The following is a 24,370-nucleotide window of genomic DNA, read 5'->3' as shown; positions in this document are numbered from 1 at the left end:
TTGCTAGGCGCCACTACGGAGACAGATACTGCCTCGTCTGCCGAGATGTCTAAAGACTAAACACGGCCTTTTTGGTTTCTGTGATATCTTTTTAAGTTGGGATATAAGTTTGGGTATCGCTGTGATGAAGGGGTGGGCTTATTGTTGATGTGTATGGTCACCATGGTTACCTTTGCCTCTTGTTTTTTATACCGTGACTATTCCAGGATGAGGGTTTTTAATGTGATATCGTGGAATGTCAATGGTTTGAATTCTCCCATAAAAGTTCAAAATGCCTAGATTATTTACATCGCAAGTGAGCTGACATAGATAGCCCTTATACAAGAATCCCATCTTAAAGGGATAGTTCACCCAAAAATTAAAATTTGATGTTTATCTGCTTACCCCCAGCGCATCCAAGATGTACGTGATTTTGTTTCTTCAGTAGAACACAAATGATGATTTTTAACTCGAACCGTTGCCGTCTGTCAGTCTTATAATGCGTGTCAATGGTAACACAATTTATAAGAGTCAAAAAAACATGCACAGACAAATCCAAATTAAACCCTTCGGCTCATGACGGCACATTGATGTCCTAAGACACAAAATGGTCGGTTTGTGTGAGAAACCCAACAGTATTTATATCATTTTTTTACCTCTAATACACCATATACAACTGCGTTCAGCACTCAGTTAGTGAGGTCTGATCGCACTGATCTCTCACACTCATTGAAGTATAAGCGCGAGACATCACTGCCGTTGCCAATGCCTCTTATAAATTGTTACCATTGACACGCATTATAAGACTGATAGACAGCAACGGTTGCAGTTAAAAATCATAATTTGTGTTCTACTGAAGAAAAAAAGACACCTACATCTTGGATGCCCTTGAGGTAAGCAGATAAACATCAAATTTTCATTTTTGGGTGAACTACTCCTTTAAGGCCTCAGACGTGACTCTGTGCCAGAATAGACATTATAAATTGATAGCTTCCTTGTCTCATAATAGTGCTTCAAGAGGAGTTTTTATACTTCAGAACAGAAGATTCCCATTTTTAATAGAGAAAATGGGAAGGGATGAAAATGGGTGGTTTACATGTGCCTCAGGATCATGGAATAATTTATTATAATTAGTTTTTTTTCTTGTTTATTCCCCTAATAAATATGACGCAGATTTCTTCCCAGCCCTTACCAAATTCCTCCTAAGTTTTGCTGATTATTATTTGGTTGTTGGCATGGACACTAATGCAGTTTGTAATCCCTTAATTGATAGATCTTTTTCTACTGTACATGGGGATCAGGCTTCTCAGTCATTGAATGATCTTATTGTGGATAATGACTTGTGTGATATCTGGAGAGTAAAGAATGAGAACTGTAGGGATTATACATTTTACCTTGCACGTCATACATCATTTTCCAGGTTAGATTATATTTTAATTTCTAAATACTTTACTCAATGTGTAAACCTCACTAATATCCAACCCATTCTGATCTCAGATCACTCCGCTGTAGTTTATAATCTGTCTTCTGTGATTATACCTTAAAGTCCAAAAAGATGGCGTTTTAATACAACCCTTTTGCAAAACGAAAAAAAAAAGACCGTTAAACAGCTACATTCCAATTTGACTTTGTTTCTTAAGGAAACACTCATTTATTAATCCACAAATATGGGAAACAACTAAATGCTTTTTGAGAGGAAACTGTATTTATTTTGCTTCTTATATAAATATATCCAGAGCAAAAGAAATTTGAATATTATTGACTCATCCGACTGTCAAACAAACGACGTGCTATCCTCTCACTAGATGCTGAGAAAGCCTTCGACCGGGTTGAGTGGCGATACCTATGGTCTGTCTTAACTCGATTCGGTTTTGGCTCTCTTTTTATTCACATGGTCCAGACTCTCTATAGAAATACAAGGTCCATGGTCCAGACTCTCTATAGATACAAAGATCTTCCACACGGGTATCTACAGGTTTATGCTGCTCAACCGCTTTTCAGTTGAAGAGAGGCACGAGACAGGGTTGCCCATTGTCGCCATTGCTATTTGCAATATCATTAGAGCCTTTGGCGCAGGTCACATAATCTCCCCTATAACTATAGGCTGTTCCAAACATTATTTTTCTCTATGCGGACGATATCTTGCTGTATATATCTAACCTTTCCACTTCTCTCTCTCAATGTCTTAAAATATTTAAAGATTTTAGCAATGTCAGTGGTTACAAAATTAACTGGGAAAAATCTGTATTAATGCCCCTGTCTGCATCGGCTGATACTGCATTAGTGTCCACCCTGATTCCAATTAGTGAGACTTTTAAATATTTAGGAATTCAGATCTTTCCCAATCTGCAGGCTGTTGTCAGGCAAAATTATATCTCTTTATTCACTGCTATTAGACAAGAGCAACAGAGATGGGATGCTCTTCTAGTTTCACTACAAGGCAGGATCGCAATCATCAAAATGAATATCCTTCCTAGACTTTTATTTTTTTTCCATGATCCCTTTTTCTCATTATAGAATCTTTTTTAAAGAAATGAACTCCTTGATAACAAAATTTATTTGGAACAAGAAACGCTCAAGAATTAAACTCAAAACGCTACAGAGAAGGCCTGACAAAGGAGGTTTAGCACTTCCAAACTTCCAGCTGTTTTTCTGGGAATGTCAGCTGCGCGCTCTCAAGATTTTGTTTGAGACTGATACAAAGATCGCTTGGAGTGATATGGAAGCATCGGCAGTGCTTTCGCATCGGCTTCAGGATGTGTTATTTACAGGTTTACCAAAGAAAGCCCAGAAGTTTGTTAACACAATCATGGGCAATTCATTTAAGATTTGGCACGATGTCTGCATTTTTATGGGAAGTTTTATTAAGTTTACAACTGAATCCCTGATTTGGCATAATCATCACTTGCAATCTGGTAACAAACCCTTTGTTGTCAAGCCATGGTCTGATAAAGGTGTACACGTTCTGGGTGATATATTCAATAATCACAGATTAAGGTCCTTTCAAGATCTGTAAGACTGCTATAATCTTTCCTGGTCACTCCTATTTTCTGTATTTAAGGTTGCGTGCATATGGCGTACCGTGGAACTGTAACCTGGACTCTCATCCTCTGTTGGACTTTGTTGTGAATTTTTCTCAGGCACGAGGGGCAGTGTCATTCATTTAAAACAGATTACTCAAGCAGTGCTGTGGCACACTCCCTATCACTACTATACGGGAATATGAACTAGCCCATAACAAACCAAACTGGGATTGGATTTGGGAAAGTATTCCAACAATTTCCAAAAATCTTGCCCACCAACTAATACACTACAAACTCATCCACAAGGCTTATGCTACTCCATATGTCCTGCACAAAATGAAGCGCTTGCCTACCCCTACTTTGTAATTCAAATACCGTGGGGAGTGCCGTGGCGAGTGCCAACATATTGGTAAATTTTGGGATAAGGTCTTTCAAGTCTTGACAGAGATGTGTGACATGGTTGTCTTTAAACATCCCAGTCTTTGTCTGTTGAATGTTGATAGTGAGCTCAATCTGAATGTTAACCAGCGAAGGATCCTTCACACTGCTCTAACTGTGACCAAAAAGATAATTTTTAAAATCTGGCATGAACCCACATCACCAGCATTTAAAATGTGGCTTATAGAACTCAAAAATATTGCATTGTTAAAATGCACAATAGCGAGAATTAATTAAGCCAAACCAAAAACATTTAAGGCATGGGCACAATTTATTAGGAAAATCTCCCATATAAAATCTCATTAGAGCAGCTGTACTGTTTGCTCTATAAGTCCAGGAAGAAGGAGCAGTTGGAATCTTAGATCCGTGCTGGTGCTATCTACTCAACCCCCTTCCCCCCTCCTTCTCCTCTTTTTATTTATTTTTATCCATCTGTTATTATTTATAATTGTTATTTATTTATTTTTTACATATGCAAACCCTGGTTTTGTATATAGTTAAGTTGTCACACATGTTGACCATGTTGTTCTATTCTACAATAAAAAAAAAATCACAAAAGGTTCTTCATGGAACTATTGATTCCAATAAAGAATCTTTCTTTTTAAGACTGTAATGTGTATCTGAATGAGGGTTTAAAATCCCTCACAGTTGCATTGTGCATCTTGACTAGTTCAGGTCCACTCTTCTCCATTTTCCTTGATAACAGAACTCAATTCTGTGTTGGAATTGAACATTGTGTGTTGTCTCTGATAAATAGCTCTGATAAGTCAAGTCAAGTCAAATTTATTTATATAGCGCTTTTACAATTGGTAATTGTTTCAAAGCAGCTTTACATATTAGAAGCACAGAAAAAAAGGGAAGTGGTTAAAACTGTACAAACAAGCGTGGTAATATGTAACATATACAAGATGGTGCTACATTAAGCCAATGTCGGCTGACTTCCAGGGGTGGAAAAAACCCCCTAGGAGAAAAACCCAGCGTGCTAGCACTGGGAAAAAAGTCCTAGGAGGGAAAAAACCCCTTGGAAGATATATATATGTAAATGTATATGGAGATCAAAATCTGAATTGTACATTTTTATTATAGAGATTAAAAATCGATTATATATAAATATATGCAAGCGGATACGGGGATCCTGGGCTACGTTGTAGTCAGGTCCAGACGCAGGTTCTCCATCTGACCTGGATACGGCCTGGATCCAGCACCCGGCAAACCTCAGGATAAGCAGAGAGACAGATATTAGCGTAGATGCCATTCTTGTTCTGATGTACAGGTATATCTAGTGTTATAGGAAATGTTCTCGGTTCCGGCCGACCTAATTATTGCAGCGTAACAATCCTTTAACGGATTTGAAAAATGTTAATGTATTGATGATGTGTTATGTGTATGCAAGAGCAAAGAGATGTGTTTTTAGTCTAGATTTAAACTGACAGAGTGTGTCTGCTTCCCGAACAATGCTAGGAAGATTGTTCCAGAGTTTAGGTGCTAAATAGGAAAATGATCTGCCGCCTTCAGTTGATTTTGATATTCTGGGTATTATCAACTGGCCTAAATTCTGAGATCGCAATAAACGTGAAGGACTATAATGCATTAAGAGCTCACTTAGGTACTGGGGAGCTAAACCATTTAGAGCTTTATAAGTAAGTAGCAAGATTTTAAAATCTATACGATGTTTAATAGGGAGCCAATGTAATGTTGACAGAACTGGGCTAATATGGTCATACTTTCTGGTTCTAGTAAGAACTCTAGCTGCCGCATTTTGAACCAACTGTAGTTTGTTTAAAAGCCGAGCAGAACAACCACCCAGTAGAGCGTTACAATAATCTAGTCTTGAGGTCATGAATGCATGAACCAACTGTTCCGCATTTGTCATTGAGAGCATATGTCGTAATTTAGATATATTTTTTAGATGGAAGAAGGCGGTTTTACAGATACTAGAAACATGACTTTCAAATGAAAGATTGGTATCAAAGAGCACACCCAGGTTCCTAACTGAGGACGAAGGTTTAATGGAGCACCCGTCAAGTGATAAACACCTCAAACAAAATACACAGTTATTTCTGGACAAGCTTTCAGTAAAATCCCGTAGCGCAAATTCTCCATGTTATCTTTCATGTAGATTTCTTATCACATGAAAGAGAATTTTATATTTAAGATTTTGCTGTAAACATTATTTAATGCTCTGTTATTCTTGTACAGGCCAGCATCAGAGAAATAAACATGAAGAGCACATATGACTTCAGGCTTTACCATCTCCATTATTCATAGCTATTTACTGTATGTGAACTCCAGTTTCATTTAATAATAATGTTTATGATAACAGATGTTTGTAGTTTTAGTGTCACTTTGCTGGTATTTGTCATTCCCTGTGATTAAAGTTATTTCTTACTTTCATGATTTTTTTTTTTTTCCTTTCATTTTTGCTTCTTTTAACAGTTTTGTTGAAGGCTATATCTTTGCATATTTTGGTTTAGATTTACAGTTTGGTCTGAGTATAACGGAGTATAACACGCTGCAATGTTGGTCATTTCTGCACACAGAGGTGCTTGAATCTTTTACAGCATGTCTAGGACTAAATTTGCACTAAAGGAAGGGATATGCTTCAGATGGTCACACCAGGCCAGGCTGGCATGAACTGCAATGTTTTTATGCAGGACTAAAGTGCTGCCTGACATCAAATTTTCAGATGAATTTTAATGTTGGACGGTCATGTGAGAGAACAGAGCGTTCTCCTCGCAAAGTGATTCTGATGTCCAATCGCTTTCGCACCTTTTTTTTTGTCATCTTGGCTCAGCTCACCTACTCCAAATTTAGAACAAAACTGCTTGCAGAATTATATTTTGTGCAATTAGGACTGTAAAGTGTGTGAAGACTGAAAAAAATGAATACCAGCACTCATTGTTTTACAATGCAGCATCCAATTAACAATGGTAATATACAGTACCAATACCAAAAATAATTTCTATTAGATTAGATTAGATTATGTAAGGCCCGCCCAATCGGTCCAATGGCGGTTTCCCACAGGACGGGGAAGGTTTCTTGCCGGTCTGTCTTTTCAGTGTGGCAAAGTAGTTTAATTCCAAGTAAACTTTTATCTGACTCCATTTTATTATGACCTCGAATTTAGTTTAGAATCTCTACTGATTATTGGTCATTTGTATAACAATTTAGCTATACATTTGATTATTCTATTTAACTTTTTACTCTTATTGTACTCGTTCATTTGGATTTCTATAACGCACCGGCCGGGCATACGATCTCATACGCACAATCTCATCAGTCTTGGTCATTAGACAGAGGCGGTGACTAATATTCTAGAGGCCGTACCCACTTTGCTCATTCTAGAATACGTTTATTTAGTCCCCATAGATCTGAACACACTGAATTAAGGTAAGATTACTTTTAACTAGGGGCCATGACCATTACCATAAAATCAGGCTGACCAATTTAGCTTCCTCTAGTGGTAACTTTACATAATCACGCAGTGGTTTACCCACAGACACTTAGTTAGAATAATCTCACCATAACCAGAGGTTGAGGCCCTCCCTGTTTAGATTGATCTAGCAACACTCTGTTGCTCTAAAAGGTAAAAACCCATTATTAGCCTACACAGTCTAAGTATACTTAACTAATGCCAATGTGCTAGTTGGAGCTCTAAAATATCAGTTGGTGTGCCCCACTGCTCCACCTAAACTGTACTTTAGTCCGTTACTAACCTGAGCGTAGATTTGTTGGGTTATGGACTTAACGTAATCTACTAAGGCCAATAATTTCAGAGTAAGTCAGAATAAAGTCAAATGTAACAATTTATTAGTCAGGTAAATGTATCATGCCAATTACATAATCATCTCAAAGATGATCAATACAAACATCAAATGCTCAGAAACAGAGTAAAAGATTAACACCTGACATTAGTGAGTGTCTGAAGGACACTCAGCAATGTGGGGTCATATGCAAAGGATCGAGCCCTAGTCTCCTGCAACATCTCTTTAAATACTCAGACCAAGACAGAAACTGATTTTCAATATGTGTGTGATTTACATTGTAGAACAAAACATCAAAGTATATCTGCTAACACTTTATTTTGATGCTCCCCCAACAGACATTCTACTCATTATAAGATGCTTTGCAAGTACATGTCAACTTATTCTACTAACCCTAACCTGCCTACTAATACTCTGAGAATTAGTTGACATGTGGTAGCAAAGTTAGTAGAATGTATAAAGTGGACTATCAAAATAAAGTGTAACCATACTATACAAACTATCTTTATTTTGCTTTTTTTCCCCAGGGCATCAGCAGCTTGTTCAGTTCTCTGAAGGTAGTTCGACTGCTTCGATTGGGTCGTGTTGCACGTAAACTGGACCACTATCTGGAGTATGGTGCAGCTGTGCTCGTATTGCTCGTTTGTGTGTTTGGATTGGTGGCCCACTGGCTTGCCTGCATATGGTACAGCATTGGAGATTATGAGGTCATTGATGAACAAACCAACACCATCAAGACTGACAGCTGGCTCTACCAATTAGCCACCAGCATTGGATCCCCGTACCGGTTCAATGCCAGTGGGACTGGCCAATGGGAGGGCGGTCCTGGGAAAGACTCTCTGTATATAACGTCACTATATTTCACCATGACCAGCCTGACCACCATTGGCTTTGGAAACATTGCACCAACTACAGATGGAGAGAAGATCTTCTCTGTGGCCATGATGATGGTTGGATGTGAGTGATTGTCTTCTTTAATGTCTTCTTTCTTAGAACAAAATGATCAGTTGAGATAGATTACCTGATAAATCAGATCTCCCAAAGTAAATATTAATACCAGGTTAAACAGGGTCTCTTTTCTTCTCTTTTCTTGCTTCTTTACTCTTTTTCTGTTTATTCTCTCCTCTGTCAGAGTTACTCAGACTAATCTCATCTGGCCCCTCTATCCTCCAGACAGCAGTGCTTTGCTTCTAGTACATCTCCTTAAGAAAAAAACTCAGAGACAGTAATAGAGAGAGATGGGTGGAGAGAGGGACATATAACTGGCCAGAATGAAGGAACGAGGCCAGTCATTGTTAATGTCCTTCTCCAGATTTGTGTGTGCCATGGGGAGTCACTCTGGAGACTAAACAGATATGCAGTCATAATTATCTGCATGTGTGATTGCTGAACCGCACAAACATATAGAAACCCTGCTCACTGACCCCCGGCATGCACTGACTCTTGGAAGCCTCATACAACCATGTTTTCAGCAGGCTTTTTTAAGTTTACAGTTTTTCTTTAGTGTGCAAGAAAACCATAATCACACATAATCGCCAGACGTGAAGCCGGTGATTGCCTTCATGAAGTGCATTCAAATCGCACTCATGCATACATAGGTAAGGGAGAGTCCACGGCTATCTGTGCATTAAGCGGTTTGATTGCACTCCTCAGAGACAAAGTACTGTCCGAATAGCCATGGATTATCCCACTTATACCATGGTTATTTCCATTATTGACAATTTAAAGCTGTGATTGATGTTTGCAGGGTAATATTTGACTGGAAGGGTCAAAAAATCAGACAGAGATAAAGTAGTGCGTAAAATTACATTTATTAGTCACGGAGCAGCATTGACAAGTTTCTGTGCTTCTGAATGTTTCTGCGTGTGCGCAGCTTGATCTCCAATCTCTGTGTGCGAGTGACGTGTGTGTGTTTCAGGGAAAACAGCGCATTAATACAGAACAGTGATTAAACTGACTTTGAACTACCTGTGCATTAAACTGTTTTATTGCACACTTTCCATCCAATCAGAATCAAGTAGTCAGACAGACCGTATATATTGTATACTTACAATATATATACATACCATATACAGTGCTCAGCGTAAATTGCTACAGTCACTTTTGCTACAGTATTCTGATTGATAAGTAAAGCTTTGCTGATCTTCTTGTAGCCTTCACCTTTCTGGTGTAAGAAATTATTTACTTTCGCAGATCTTGTGATATTTATCTTCCATGTGGTGCCATTGCTGACAGCATGAAATGGAATGGGGTTTTAACACCATTTTATAGTCAAATGTCTGCTGGACACCTGTGTAATGAATAATTAGACTCACCTGTGGTTGAATTCTTGTTAAATTAGACATTTGTAGTCTAAAATTTAGCTTTGATCCAGAGACCTTCAGTGGGGTGTGCTCATTTTTACGTCACCCTAATTTGAGTAAAACTGAAAATTTTGTTCTCCAAGTTATAGTATTAATGTTACTTTCATGTTATAAGTTAAACAGATGTTATATTAAACTTAGTCTTGTCAACATTTTGGAAATTGTTTTTGTGTTCATTGAGATATCGTTTAAAATGTTACTTTTCAAAGGGGGTGTACTCATTTACGCTGAACATCTAATCATCAAAGAATCCTGAAAATAAAGTATCACAGTTTCCACAAAATATTAAGCACAACTGTTTTCAACAATGACAATAATAGGCTAAGTTATTCTTGAGCACTAAATCAGCATATAAGAATGATTTCTGAAGGATCATGTGACACTGATGACTGGAGTAATGATGCTGAAAATTCAGCCTTGCCATCAAAGCAATACATTACATTTTAAAATATATATAAAAAATAGAAAAGTTATTTTAAATTGAAATATTTCACAATATTGTTTTACTGTATTTTTGATCAAATAAATGCAACCTTGGTGAGCGTTATGCCACGTACACACTGTAAGTTTCAGGAGTGACAACCGCATTTAAATGCGGGAGTGAATGTGTATATGGAATATGACTTACTCTTGAAAATGCGATGATTGACAGTCCTGGCGTCTCTCGTGTTTGGTATCTATTAATGACCAAAGTAATATTGCAGTGACAAAACACTCATTATTTTCAGCAATTTTAACTAAACACAGTCGATGGAGGCACGTTTTGTCACCTGTTTTGTTTATGCTTGCACAGCCTGTTTCATACAGAGCGCACACTTTTTATGTTGCTATGGTCACATTATAAGAGTTTTTGGGCTTGTTGTTTAAGCTCGTCTCATAAAGCGAACGGGTTTATGAAGTTATTAAAGTTGAGCAGACATGAATTGCGATATTTTGGTCTTATTTTCAGCATAAAGCATTTGGATTTATTTCGGTTTATTATGAGCTTGTTCTTGGTCGCTGATTTTACTAGCAAGATCTGGCAACTAGAATGAGTCAAGGCTCATGCTTTCCCTGTGATTCAGCATACAGAAGGGAGACATCTCGTTAAAAAACGTCATTAACAACTATGTGAGTTGTTCAGTTCGGTTCCGTACACATTGCATACAGTAGAATTTCTGTAAATGCGGTTGTCACTCCTGTATTTTACTGAACTGTGTATGTGGCCTTAGAGACTTAAAAACTAAAATAAATATAAAAATAAAATAACTAAACTTTTGCTAATGTGTGTATATTTTATAATAGTTATAATTTGTATTATATAATTTAGACTTATATATTATATTATGTGCAGAAATATGATTACTTGTGGCTTACATGCATTTTTGACTCAAATATGACTTGCCTACCACTCATCATCTTCATTTCCTCTCTTTTGTAAAAAAAACAAAACAAAAAAACCTTGGATCTGTGAGTCAACAGGTATTTTCTTGCTTTTGACCTAGACAGCGGTTTCCCTGACCTGTAATATTCTCTAACATCATCAGTCAGGTGGAGGAGTCATTTTAAAAGCTCATTACACTAATGGGTCATTGTGAACCTTTAAGAGGATGCTCAAATGAGCTCTGTTGATGCCGATTTGGTTTCTGACGCATGAAATGTAACAGCAAGATACAGCTTTCAGTGTGACACAAGCAGTGTGACACCAGCAAATACTTATGTCAGAATAATGTAAGAACAATGGATTTTTCCCGTAATTATATTAATGCCAGAGTAAGGCCAGAAACGAGTATGTTTTGGGTCTTAGGCATTTTAACAGGGCTCTGTTGATCTGCTCATGATGTTGTAAGGTCTTCAGAACACATTGGTTTGGTCAAGGGGAGATGATCACACACGCCCAATAAAAACAGCAGTACACAATTAATGGAGAGAATAATTGTAGTTAGCTGTTCTGCCGACTCTTTGACGAGGCTCGTACACAGCGCAGAGCCCCATTCTCTCTTTCTCCATCTGTAATTATCTGAACGCATTGTTTTCATCTCCAGATCCTTCAGTCAAGATTTTTTTCTCTTTTGTTTCCATGTTTCGCTAAAGATCTTAATCTCCTGTCTTCCTCTATTTTTCTTTATTCCTGTCTTGCCCACATCTCTGTCTGTCTCTGTGGTTGTAAGGTCCTACAAGGCCTCATTATGTGTTGTGGTTTCTACAGGCTCCCCCGAGACTCTCCCTCATGCACCATCCCTGCCATTTGCTCTACAACTTTCTCTATTTCTGCCCCGAAGTTACACCTGGATAAAAAGTTTAAAATCTCACTGGGTGATGTGAGGTGGGATATGGTTGTATTGTACTCAAAAATGTCAGATAAATCCCTCATGATGTGATTAGTTTTTAATGTTTTTATTTATGACAAATTGTTTAAAACAAGCAGATTTTGATGATAACAAGTCACTTTGAGGAACTGTCACATCCAGTTAGGGCTGGAAAATATATCAAATATTCAAAGTTTTGGGACGCCTGCCTTTACGTGCATATGAACTTTAATGACATCCTATTCTTAATCCGCAGGGTTTAATATGGAGTTGGCCCACCCTTTGCAACTATGACAGCCTCAACTCTTCTGGGAAGGCTTTCCACAAGGTTTAGGAGTGTTTATGGGAATTTTTGATCATTCTTCTAGAAGCACATTTGTGATGTCAGGCAGTGATGTTGGCGAGAAGGCCTGGCTCACAGTCTCCGCTCTAATTCATTCCAAAGGTGTTCTTTCGGGTTGAGGTCAGTGCAGGCCAGTCAAGTTCCTCCACACCAAAATCACTCATCCATGCAGTCATAATGCAGTCAGGCAAGTACTGTTCTCCTGGCAACCGCCAAACCCAGACTCGTCCATTGGATTGCCAGACAGAGAAGCGTGATTCGTTACTCCAGAGAACACGTCTCCACTGCTCTAGAGTCCAGTGGCGGTGTGCTTTACACCACTGCATCCGGCGCTTTGCATTGCACTTGGTGATGTAAGGCTTGGATGCAGCTGCTCGGCCATGGAAACCAATTCCATGAAGCTCTATACGCACTGTTCTTGAGCTAATCTGAAGGCCACATGAAGGTTGGAGATCTGTAGCTATTGACTCTGCAGAAAGTTGGTGACTTCTGCGCACTGTGTGCCTCAGCATGCGCTGACCCTGCTCTGTGGAAGTGATTGGAACACCTGAATTCAATGATTTGGAGGGGTGTCCCAATACTTTTGGCAATATAGTGTCTCTTGCAGGCGAGTTAATCTGATGTTTTTTCTGCACATTATATTGGCCATTAAAGAGTTATTAGACTTTTTTCAGTGCATTTCTTTTATGCCAGTGTTAAGATATGCTTCAATAGCATAGCATTAATTTAAAAATTCAGTTACAAAAATGGCATTAGAGTTGCTAAGTTCAGTTCAGTTCTCGAGTTTGATCAAACATCTTGTTTCACCAAACTGATTCATACAATTACTGATTCAACGATTTGCTCACATCTTGCATGGAAGTCCACCTTTAATGTGTTAATGTGTAATTCTTTCTTTTAAAATGACATTCATATATGTTTTGTGTATTTATGAAGTTAATATTTTGGTCACAGTTGTGTGTGAGGTTTCTTTAATTATAATTACTTTCTCTCAGTATAGGTGAGTCAGATGGATGATACCCAAAACAGAATCGGAAAGACACTAAGAGAAGAAATCCCCCTCAAACTCACTCTCTTCAGCCTTCCCATCTGCCTCCTGTTTTCCCCCTATCTGTTTTTTTCTGTTCTAACTTGGCCATTTCTTTGGCTTTTCATCATCCATTTTTATCTCATCATATTCCATCTATTTCTCTTTCTTCTCTGTTCCCGCTCTTCTCTTATTGGTTGTGAGTGGAAGTATTTGGAAAGCTATTTCAGGGAAGGTTGCCATAGAGATGAGGACCGGAGATACCGTGGTAACACATGAGAAAGGCAATAAAAACTGGAGCAGAAGTTTACATTGTGTACTTACAGAGAAATGTCTGACTTCGATCTACAAGGATTTACAGATCACCACTGTCATAACTAGTCTAAATATAATAAAGGTATAATTCTGGATTAACTAATTCAAGTGCTTTTGTTAAGCACTTAAAGGGTTAGTTCACCCAAAAATGAAAATTCTGTCATTAATTACCCTCATATTGTTCTAAACCTGTAAGACTTTAGTTCATCTTAAGAACACAAATGAAGATCATTTTGATGAAATCTGAGAGATTTCTCTCCCTCCATAGACAGCTACGCAACTGACACTTTGATGCTTCAAAACGTTCATAAAGAGATCGTAAAACTAATCCATATGAATTGAGCGGTTTAGTCCAAATTTTCTGAAGAGACTCGATAACTTTAACTATATAATGAACAGATATAATTTAGGCTTTTATTCACATATAAACAAACATTGATCAGCCAACATAAACAGAAGTTGAACTGAACCTGACATTTGAGAACAAACCTCTTGCGGAAGATCAAACATGTTTTTTATGTAAATGCATAATTTGTCCAGTATATGTTATTTGGAAATTAATTCTTATTAAAAGTGACATTTGAAAATACTCAATTGTACATATTATGAAATATTTGACACAACAATTACTGTCTGTTTTAGTTAATGCAAAATGTACATTGTTACATTTTAAGAATTTATTTAAATGTTAAAAAATACATTTGTACAAATAATTTTGAATTTTTTTTTTCCCCGATAATTTCAATTATTGATGGATTGATTGATTGATAGGCATAGTATACCCAAAAATTAAATTTCTGTCAAATGAACATTTCTTCGCCCTCATGTCTTTCCAAACCTGTATGTATTTATTTCTTCTGTGGAAGACAAAAGAGGATATCAAATGAACTGTAATTGTATATTTAACAGTTTATTTAAATTTATTTATTTAAAATGGTAAAAAATTTTCTTTTTTGATTGAAGGATTAATTTAGGTACTTATGTCTGCCACATATTCAGACCCCCAAAATGAAAGATTTTATGTAATATTCTTACAGCTTGACCAGAGTTAATTTGCTTTATCATATCAAATTGGTCTGGGGTGCAAGCCACTGGTGGTAGCATGTTCCGTCGTTACCAATAGAGTTCAATGGAACTTGCGACCATAGTTGGCTAACGATGGACATAATTGGCTTTTAGGGAAATGCACCCCTGACCAGTATCTATTTGTCTTTTTCCCTCCTCTTGTCCTATAGCTCTCCTTTACGCCACCATCTTCGGTAATGTGACAACCATTTTCCAGCAGATGTATGCAAACACCAACCGTTACCACGAAATGCTGAATAACGTGCGGGATTTCCTCAAGCTCTACCAGGTGCCCAAAGGCCTCAGCGAGAGAGTGATGGATTACATCGTCTCCACGTGGTCCATGTCCAAAGGCATCGACACAGAGAAGGTGAGGTGAAGGTGCAGGTGAAGGTGCATTATTGAAGTTTTTGATATCATTCTTGGAAAATTCTATATTGGAAATTCATCTGTGCACAGGTGCTCTCCATCTGTCCCAAAGACATGCGGGCGGATATCTGCGTGCACCTGAACAGGAAGGTGTTCAACGAGCACCCAGCGTTCCGATTGGCCAGTGACGGATGTTTGCGCTCATTAGCTGTGGAGTTCCAAATGATACACTCCGCCCCTGGTGACCTCATCTTCCATGCCGGTGAAAGCGTGGACCTGCTCTGCTTTGTGGTGTCAGGATCACTGGAGGTCATCCAGGATGACGAGGTCATCGCTATACTGGGTTCGTATGGTAACTCTTTTTAAAAGCTCTGATTTAAGCTGGGTTCACACTGTAACATTTCGGCCATGATTTAGCTGTCTGAGACAAATTTTGTGAATCCTAAAAGATTTACTCATTTAAATGCAGCTCACAGTCATCGAATGTGTCACGGATTGATGATATAAAATCCGGACGAGTCCATTTTTAACGCGTCTTGTACAGTCTGACATTAATAACTACTGAGATCCAACAATGAGACACGGCTTACAGCGGGGATCATGTTCGTACAGTCTGACAAGCAACAGTCGTAAAAGACTATTATCATACAGCGTGTACCCGGTTTAATACATGCTTTGGACTTTTTGTCCATGGATTAGCATCTCTCAGTATCTGTTATTTCTTGCTGTCAGAGTTTGACTTCTAGATTAGAAATGCATTTTGGTTGTCATGGTGATGAGAAACTATTTTAAAAAGCAGGAACAGTGATTTGTGACACAACAGAACAAAACCAGCATATGCTTCTCAAAGATGAAAAATCTTTTTGACATCATTAATTTGATTTTGATTGAATCTCCAGCTATCAGACTGACTTCCATTACTAACTCCATCTCACTTTCAAACTTTCAATCAGCTGCTTCACTGAAATCGCATTAGACTGTCGCATTTTCATTCTCCCTTGAGTCGTCACAGCAACGGAACCATACAGCGACATTAATCATTAATCTCTAATGGCAGCTAAGTTGAGGCCTTGTCTCTCCTCCAGCTCGGCAGGAGGCCTGGACCCACCGTGTCTCTGTGTGCCCAGGAGTTTGGTGGGTGTCTGGGCAGAGAAAGATGGGCTCCTGGGGAGCTGAGTTAGCGAGGTGCAGAGCTGTGCGGCTCTACAGGAGACAAATGAAAAGAAATTAAGACATTAGTCACATTTATCCATATGGCTCACATTTACCCAAAACAATTTTCACTGGACCGTCTTCAACAGAACTGTTGTAAACGTGCGTAAATGAAGGAAAAACATACCCAACAGTCACTTGTTTACTTAAATGGATTCTTCTCCCAAAATGGAGATTCTGGCATAATTTACTCACCATCACCATTTTCTTTCTTCTGTGGAACACAAAAGAAGATATTTCAAAAGTATCTCAGTATACATTAATCCGAATACGTTTGAAAACGGCGTTTTCTTTTATAAGCGCTCTCTTAAGGTGATGATACACGTGGCAACTTTTTGAGCAATATTGCTGGGCAATGTTGCCGTCAACGGGCAACCTGATGAGACACAGGGCAACTAATTAGGGCAACAGACAAATCTATTGCCAACTCAATAAATACCTTACTATAAACACTTATAGGCACTTTATTTCAACTGTTCAAATATTTTCTTCATTTTTATTAGAAATAAATGCCTTTCCGTTCTGATTTGTGATAGAAAAAGGGAGAAGAGCGAGTTCAGCAAAAGGCGGATTCGAACCTGCATCGATCGCATCAAAAGCTACATTCATGTGCCATACGCCCTACAACCTACGCTACTACATACGTTAAACTAACTCCGTCTTTTTAGTATTTAACTGAAAACATTCAGTGGCTTAATTACAGCTTACACGCATTACTTTGGACAGTTGTTGGTATTTTAAGCAATACATGAGGTAAATTCCCTGTTTTGGGTTGACGCATGACAACTTACTAGCGTAAAAAGATATGTTCACACTCTTTTTCTCCGCTCCTCTGCTGCTGAGAGGGCCGCCATCTTGTTTGAATTTTTTTCTGAAATCTCCGAACCGGTCACGTGATCAGCTGCTAACATTCTGATTGGAGGATCTCAAAAAATTGCCCACAACCGATCTAACGTATCCAGATATAAATTTGTTGCTCATTCTCAATGGGAAAGTGCCCAAGCAACGTTGCTCGGCTACATTGCTCAAAAAGTTGCCCAGTGTATCATCACCTTTAGTGTTTTTAAGTGTTTTCCAACAGTTACTCTTCCACACTGAAACATCAGATTACATTTAAATTTCTTACCGCATATGCATAAATGTAATAAAAGATCACTAAGATGATGCTGAGAGACCAGACATAATAAAGATCTCATGCTATTTTTCTGGGATGATCATTTTCTAAGCAAAATATCCCACAAATTACTGTACTGGTACGTCCAGGTCACACTCAAAATCACTATTCCGTGTATAGTCTAAAACTCAGTTTCTCTCATGTTTTGCCACAGGACATCAATAGAGTGTTAGGACTATGATGTCACTTTTTAGACCATCACGCTGGTTCTCTCGAAAAAACCAATAGGATTTTCCCATAGGCTTTTAGATTATCACAAAAAATAAGCTCTGTCTTTAATAAAAGTTTATGATCCTTACACGTTTTGTCCATCAAGATAATTTTTACAGATGAACACAACTTTTATGAATTTTGAAGCCTAAATGCAGTAGCCAGAAGCAAAAAGGTATAGGTATAAGCGTATAAGCGAACTACACCACGATCACACGACTAAGCTTCCGACAACTCTTTCTTTTCAGTCTTAATCTAAAAACATTTTCCCTAAAAGTTTGAGTTAGAATAGTTTATAAGACTGCAATTATAAGCATAATGAGGTCATTTTTAAAACAGCTTTAAAATATCACAGGTAGGTAAATACTGATGTATTTTATGTCATAGAATAAAACGTGAAAGTATCTGGAGCTTGTGTTAATCACGGACCTTATTTCAGCCATTTAACCAAAAAACCCTTTAAAAAAAAGCATTGGAGAAACCGGAAGTGTACAAAAATGCGTCATAGTTCCACCACTCTATTTTCTGGAATCTTTGTAGCAGTGAAGATTGCACAAAGTAACATTTATTTCTAAAAACATGAATATCACAACAAATAGCAGGCACAACAATGCTGGTATAACCATAGATACCTATGGGTACAATATACGTCACATGACTAAACATGCATCATTGTTTTCAAATACCTTTGTTTTCACAGTGCACACTACATCATAAAAACAGGGCTTTCAAATCATTCCATCACCCATCATTAGAGTAATCACATTAGAGCTTAATATCTGCTAACACTTCCCCCAACAGACATTCTACTGACTATAAGTAACTTTGCAAGTACAGGTCAATTTATTGTATTCTACTAACCCTAACTCTAATCCTAACCTAACAGTCTATTAATAATCTAATGAGAGTTAGTTGCAAAATTACTTATAGTCATTAGAATGTCTAAAGTGAACTATTGAAACTCATACTGGTTTGAAACAACATGACGTTGAGTAAATGATGACACATTTCACTTATGGGTAAACTATCCCTTTAAATTTGGTTTGGTTTCAGAGCCTCATTTTCCGCTGCATATTTGCCTATTTGCATATTTCACCTACTGTACCATTCTCAACCTCTACACATACTATAAAAGTATTATAAAATATTACAGAACAGATCCTGAAGGTATGGGTTTAACTGTCCCCACGTGGCAACAGGGTGCCATGGTAACACATGACTCCTTGGAGACCATGTTTGGTGGCTTCTGTCTGAGATAAACTGTGAATCCCCACAGCCTCTTCAGGGTACTATGACTGTCTTCAAACTCTCAGTGGAGCTCTTGCCAGTCTCTGCAGACCAGATCTGCCGACTGCCGCACACAGTATGTTTGAATCAAAATAAACCCCTTGACCATGTGAGAAACAACTTATTTTTTGTAATAAGCAAAAGAGGATTTTTCAGTTTTCAGCAAAATAAGCAAAAGAGGATTTTTCAGTTTTGCTTTGAAAGGTTAATTAGAGCGCATGTGTTCATGCATTCCAAGCTGCTAATTGTGGTTTAATTGGTCTGGCATGTGCAGCCAATTAAATATGTTTTGCTACTAGAAATAAGTCTTTAATTGGCAGGGCAAACACCTGTGACAGATGATATCTGTGGTGAGATTATGCTGAGCTCAGCATCAAAAATATTATCCTGAAAACAAGAAACTTCTTTTTGAATCAGCCAAAAAGGTTTTTGATTTGCCCAGTTTTTTTGTGGCAACTGCATGTTCAGCACTGCTGCATCCTATGGAATCAGTGCAGGGTTGGCACTTGAAGGTTGAAGGTCTATTTTGAGTCTCTGGCGCCGAGGATCTGTGGAAAGTGATGGGAGAGATCAGTGTGCTATTGATCTTCGGCATCTAAAAAAGGGGAGGGACAGTTACACTCCTCTCTGATAATACCACATTCATCTAATGCAGCAATTATCCATGCTTTCTTACTGTCTCTCAGTGTTTCTTGGCTCTTTTGCTCAGTCTCTGTCAGTTCTGAAAGTAAAAGATAATTAAAGAGTGATACTTGAGCCTTAAGTTTATTGACTTTCGTGCTTTACATTTATTGACTTTCTAAATAGTTTTAATTTCCTTTTGGCCTTAAAATTTGAAGTTGGCATGGAATGGTAATCCACCCCATCTATTTTCTAAATGCATGTTATTGATCTTATTATGAGCAATTCATCTTTCTTTTTTCTTTTTTTTTGAGGTTGTAAAAAAGACTTCTCTTTGGTGACGTATGCTGGACTTCTTCAAAAACCCAGTCCCTCTCTTACAATCAATCCCACATTCAAATCTGCCTCCATCCAGTCAACAGTTGATGAATTGAACCAATTCCACACCCTACGATAATCCATTTCACTCAGATATACATCACAAAATGGATGAAAAGATTTGACGCTAATTCAGTTACTTTAATGCTTTCACTAGAAAATGAAAATTCAGTCATTTACTCACCCTCATGTTGTTCCAAACTCATTTGATTTTCTTTCTTCTGTTGAACACAAAAGACGTTTTAAAGAATGCCCAAGCTGCTCTTTTTTAACAAAAGTTGGTAATTTCTTGGCTTTTGCAGAAGAAAGTCATGCAGGTTTGTAATGACATGAGGCTGTTTCTGTCTGCTCATTAAGCAAAGTTATTAATTGGCTTTATTGAGCTCCACTCAAGAAATAAATGCATATATAGTTCAGAATGAAAGAAAAGTGAGTAATCCAAAACTGTCATTAGGTTAATCACTCATTTTAAGTGGAGTAATCTAAAATTTTCCCAGTACAGTCAAGTAATTCCCCTGCTCAGGTTGGTGCCTGTCTCTAGATCTATGAAGAACATTTTAATTGAAATGTCAGATTTGATCATTCTGCTGCTCAACCATGCTGTGAGATTATACTTTTGATTGGCACCAATTAAAGCAGTCTGATCTCACTATAACTCTTTGCTCTCTTAAATATCTTTATAATCTTCCCTTTGCATATTCTCTGATCCTTTTGTCCTTTTGCTCTCTCAGGTAAAGGGGACGTGTTTGGCGATGTGTTTTGGAAGGAGACGACTTTGGCCCACTCATGTGCTAATGTTCGAGCATTAACATACTGTGATCTTCACATCATAAAGAGAGAAGCCCTGTTGAAGGTGTTGGACTTTTACACAGCGTTTGCCAACTCCTTCTCCCGAAACCTCATTCTCACCTGCAACCTACGCAAAAGGGTGAGAAACATTAGCAAGTACACTTCTCGTATGTTATATCTCTTTGTTTTTGATAGGGTTGTCAGTGTTCCCATAGACCAACATTTCAGACTCCTTTGTTTGTCCGTGTTCAGCTTAATTCAGTCTAATTACTTGTCCTATTTTTTCTTTATGCTGAACCATTGTGCTTTCCCATGTCAGTCAGGAGGCTCTTTATTGTTTGCCCTGTCCATTTCTGAGCCCTGTTCATTGTTCATTACAATGTTAACTCACCTGTTCTCACATGTTCCCCGTTTTGTTCATCATCATCATCCTTTGTGTATTTATGCCTTTAGTTCTCCTTGGTTCATTGTCTCATACTGAAGTTATGTTAGTGGTATTGTATGCGTTTATCTCTTGGTGTTCATTAAAGTATATCTTTATTCATTCTGCTTTACACATCATCGTCTTTGGATCATACTACACAACCAACCCGTGACAGAACACGAGACCATAAGAAGATCAGCGAATGCCCTGCCTAGAGCAGGAAAACAGTTCCCTCGAGGACCACACAAGAGACTTTTTAGACCTGGTTGTGCCTTACCCATTCCCCGGATCACTCCCGCTGTGTTTTTTCGAGCTAGCTTGAATGAGCGTACTCTGGCACGCCTGTCCAGAGATGGTCCTCAAGGGTCATTGGCTGAGTTTGTGGAATGGGTGCTTGTCCGAAATGACTCTGTTTACCATCTGCCTCACTGACAAGGGAATCGCCAACATCACCCCAGACCCAGAGCCCAGACAGCAGTCAGCCATGCCCACCTCGGATGGGCCCGAGCCCACCACGAAGATGGAGCCAGAGTGATTGCCATAGGCTGTGTGTGTGAGCTGGAAACAACGACCGTCATTGAGGGCATTTTAGCAGAGTTTGTGGAAATGGTTTGGAGCACCACCCACCCTCCCATGGATAAGGTAGATAAAGCTGGGTGAATTATATTGTGTGATGAGCTGGATGAGAAGGCTTTTGCTTCAGTCACCGGTGTTCCCATCCAGTTCCATATTGTATTAGTCATCACTGGATATGGTATATGATGAGCTGGATGAGTTTTTTTTCTGCATTTCAGTCACTGCTGGTCCCAGCCAGTGCCATATTTTCTCAGTCATTGCTGGATATGTCCAATTCGTCACTGGTTAAGCCCAGTTCCAAGTCCTCCCAATCATTGCTGGATAAGCCCAGCTCCAATTCATCGCTGGTTATGCCCAGTATTAAGTCTCCTTCATTGCGGATGGTCCCGCCCAGCCTCCCTCTCCCTCCTCAACTGCTAAAGCCATCCAGTTTCTCTGCCTCATCTCCACTGTCTCCTTTCAGCCTCTCAGCTTTTCCAGAGGTTCTGCTATGCTTCACAGATCCACTTCCTAGGGCTTCCTAGTCATCAGCTCTGCCTTGGCTCATGGATCCCTCAGCTCCATCTACCTTATCCATGGGAGGGTGGGTGGACTCCACCTCGGCCCTCTAAACCACTGGCTCCACCTTGGCTCATTGCTCTCTTAGCTCTACCATGGACTGCCATCCCTCAGGCTCCATCGGGCTCCCTCATTCCTCTGGCTCCACCTTGGTCTATCATCGCTCTGGCTCAACCATGGACTTCTGAGTCAGTAGCTTTGCCTCGTTCCTCCACCCTTCTGGCTCCGCCAGTCTCCTCCCTCCCTTCAGGTCAATCATTGTCCTTACTCCCACAGTCTACACCCTCATCTGTCAAGTCCACGTGTCCAACTCTGTCAGGCTCGCTCTTCGGCTCTGCCTTGATCTTCACATCCACAGTCTCCACCTCAGTCAGTTGTCTCCCTGGTTCCGCCTGCCACTTCTACTAAGGCTCCACCATGGCTCCTCCCTCCATTGTCTCCACTGTGGTCCTTCATGTTATGGCTCTGGGTCATCCTTCTGCTTGTCCCGTCTATTCTCTGGTACTTCCTGTCTCTACTCTGACTCCTTCCACCTTTATCTCCTCCCTGGTCTTCGTCTCAATGGTGTTTTCCTTTGCCTGCTCCTCATCCTCCTTCAGAGCCACCACCCTCCCTTCCTCCCTCCCTCCTCCCTCAGATTGCATGGGAATGCATGCTAAACACGATTGTGTTTAGTATCAGTCTTGTTTAGTTTCATTGTCATTATCATTGCCTGAGTTCTTGTTTGTTACTATTGTTTGTGATTAGTTCCCCATTCTGTTAATCATCATTCTCTTTGTATTTAAGCCTTCAGTTCTCCTTGGTTCATTGTCTTATGTTGAAGTTATGGTAGTGGTGTTGTATGCGTTAATCTCTTGGCGTTCATTAAAGTATATCTTTATTCATTCTGTCTCACATCATTCTTTGGATCATACTACATAGCCAACCCAAGGCATTGTTAAGCTAAAAATGAAAATTCTGTTATTTGACCCTCGTGTCGTTCCAAAAATGTAGACTATGGCGACTTTGTTTTGTGTGTGCCTGAGCTGCTGTTTTTTCTATTATTAAAGTGGATATATATTTTTACTGGGAAAAATGCAATATAAGTGTTATCATCAAAGTAGTCCAAAAGTCGCTTTAGATAAGAGCCATGCGGAGGGGAAAATTAAATTTTGATATGTTCCTTGCAGAAAGCTACCGTATGATTTTTAGAAGACTTGGAATTTATGGTGTATTTTTTATTTTTTTTTCTGCAAATCGAACTTGAATTTATTGAAGAAATCATCATGTGTAAACAAAAATAAATTATATGAGGGTAAATAAATAGGTTAACTAACCCTTTAAGCTGTTAGAGCTCTGATTGGATATAAGCCACAATTGCCATCAATTCCACTAATCTTATTGGATACAGTACAAAGTATGAAGATGTGTCATGGCCATCAGGGAATTATGGTTAGAACTGGGTCAGTAGTGTCAAGGAGGGGAAACCCATGGAAAAATCCTTTTAGTATGTTGGTGTGTATCCTTGAGCTAAGATTTTCACTCTCCCTTCCTCTTTCTTTCTTTCTCATGTTCAGTCCTTTTTCCCTCTACTGTTCAATCTTTTTTCTTGTTGTTACTCACTCTTCATTTCCACTTTTCTTTCCTTTATCACCAGCCTTGAATTTGACTATAAGCTCATTATTTGCTGCTTCCCTCGATATTTTCTAAACAATTACTAAGCCACACACACTCATTCTCTAACACACAAACCCCCCCAAAAAACACATTTAAACATACAAACAAAATTTTTAGGCTAATGGCCAGTTATGAATAAATCAAAACACATAAAAAGCTCTCTCTCTCCCTCTTTCTCTAATGTTATTCCTTTTTTCCACCCTGATTGTTCCCAGCCTGCTTTTACCCTGTCAAAAAGTCTTACATTTATGCTGAAGCAAAACAAAAATTCACATCAGCACTGTTTTAAACAGTTTCGATATATTTTTGATTTTTTTTAAAATTTATTTTATTCTTTGTCTTTCCTCTACTGTATTAATAGTGAATAGAGGACAGACAAATTAAGGGAATAGGAAAATATGATCAGGATCATTCATGCAAGCTTGAGTTCAAGATCACCATGGCTCAACAGCCAAAACGTTTTTAATTGTTAATCTTTTAATTTAATTTTTAATGTTTTAATTGAAAAAAA

At 38.6% G+C, this 24,370-nt stretch overlaps 1 protein-coding gene across 1 annotated transcript in view; it reads left to right on the top strand.

Moving 5' to 3' along the window:
• kcnh5b (potassium voltage-gated channel, subfamily H (eag-related), member 5b) overlaps positions 1–24,370 on the top strand; it is a 53,408-nt gene that overhangs the window by 17,416 nt on the left and 11,622 nt on the right. Inside the window, exons 7-10 of the mRNA XM_067385500.1 lie at positions 7,732–8,161; positions 14,776–14,975; positions 15,065–15,317; positions 20,588–20,784. Of these exons, the coding sequence (XP_067241601.1) occupies positions 7,732–8,161; positions 14,776–14,975; positions 15,065–15,317; positions 20,588–20,784 (1,080 nt within the window). The remainder of the gene's footprint in view (positions 1–7,731; positions 8,162–14,775; positions 14,976–15,064; positions 15,318–20,587; positions 20,785–24,370) is intronic.

The sequence above is a fragment of the Chanodichthys erythropterus genome, chromosome 5 (genome assembly GCF_024489055.1).
Source record: "Chanodichthys erythropterus isolate Z2021 chromosome 5, ASM2448905v1, whole genome shotgun sequence".
NCBI lineage: Eukaryota > Metazoa > Chordata > Actinopteri > Cypriniformes > Xenocyprididae > Chanodichthys > Chanodichthys erythropterus.
This window is presented reverse-complemented; position numbering and strand designations above follow the sequence as displayed.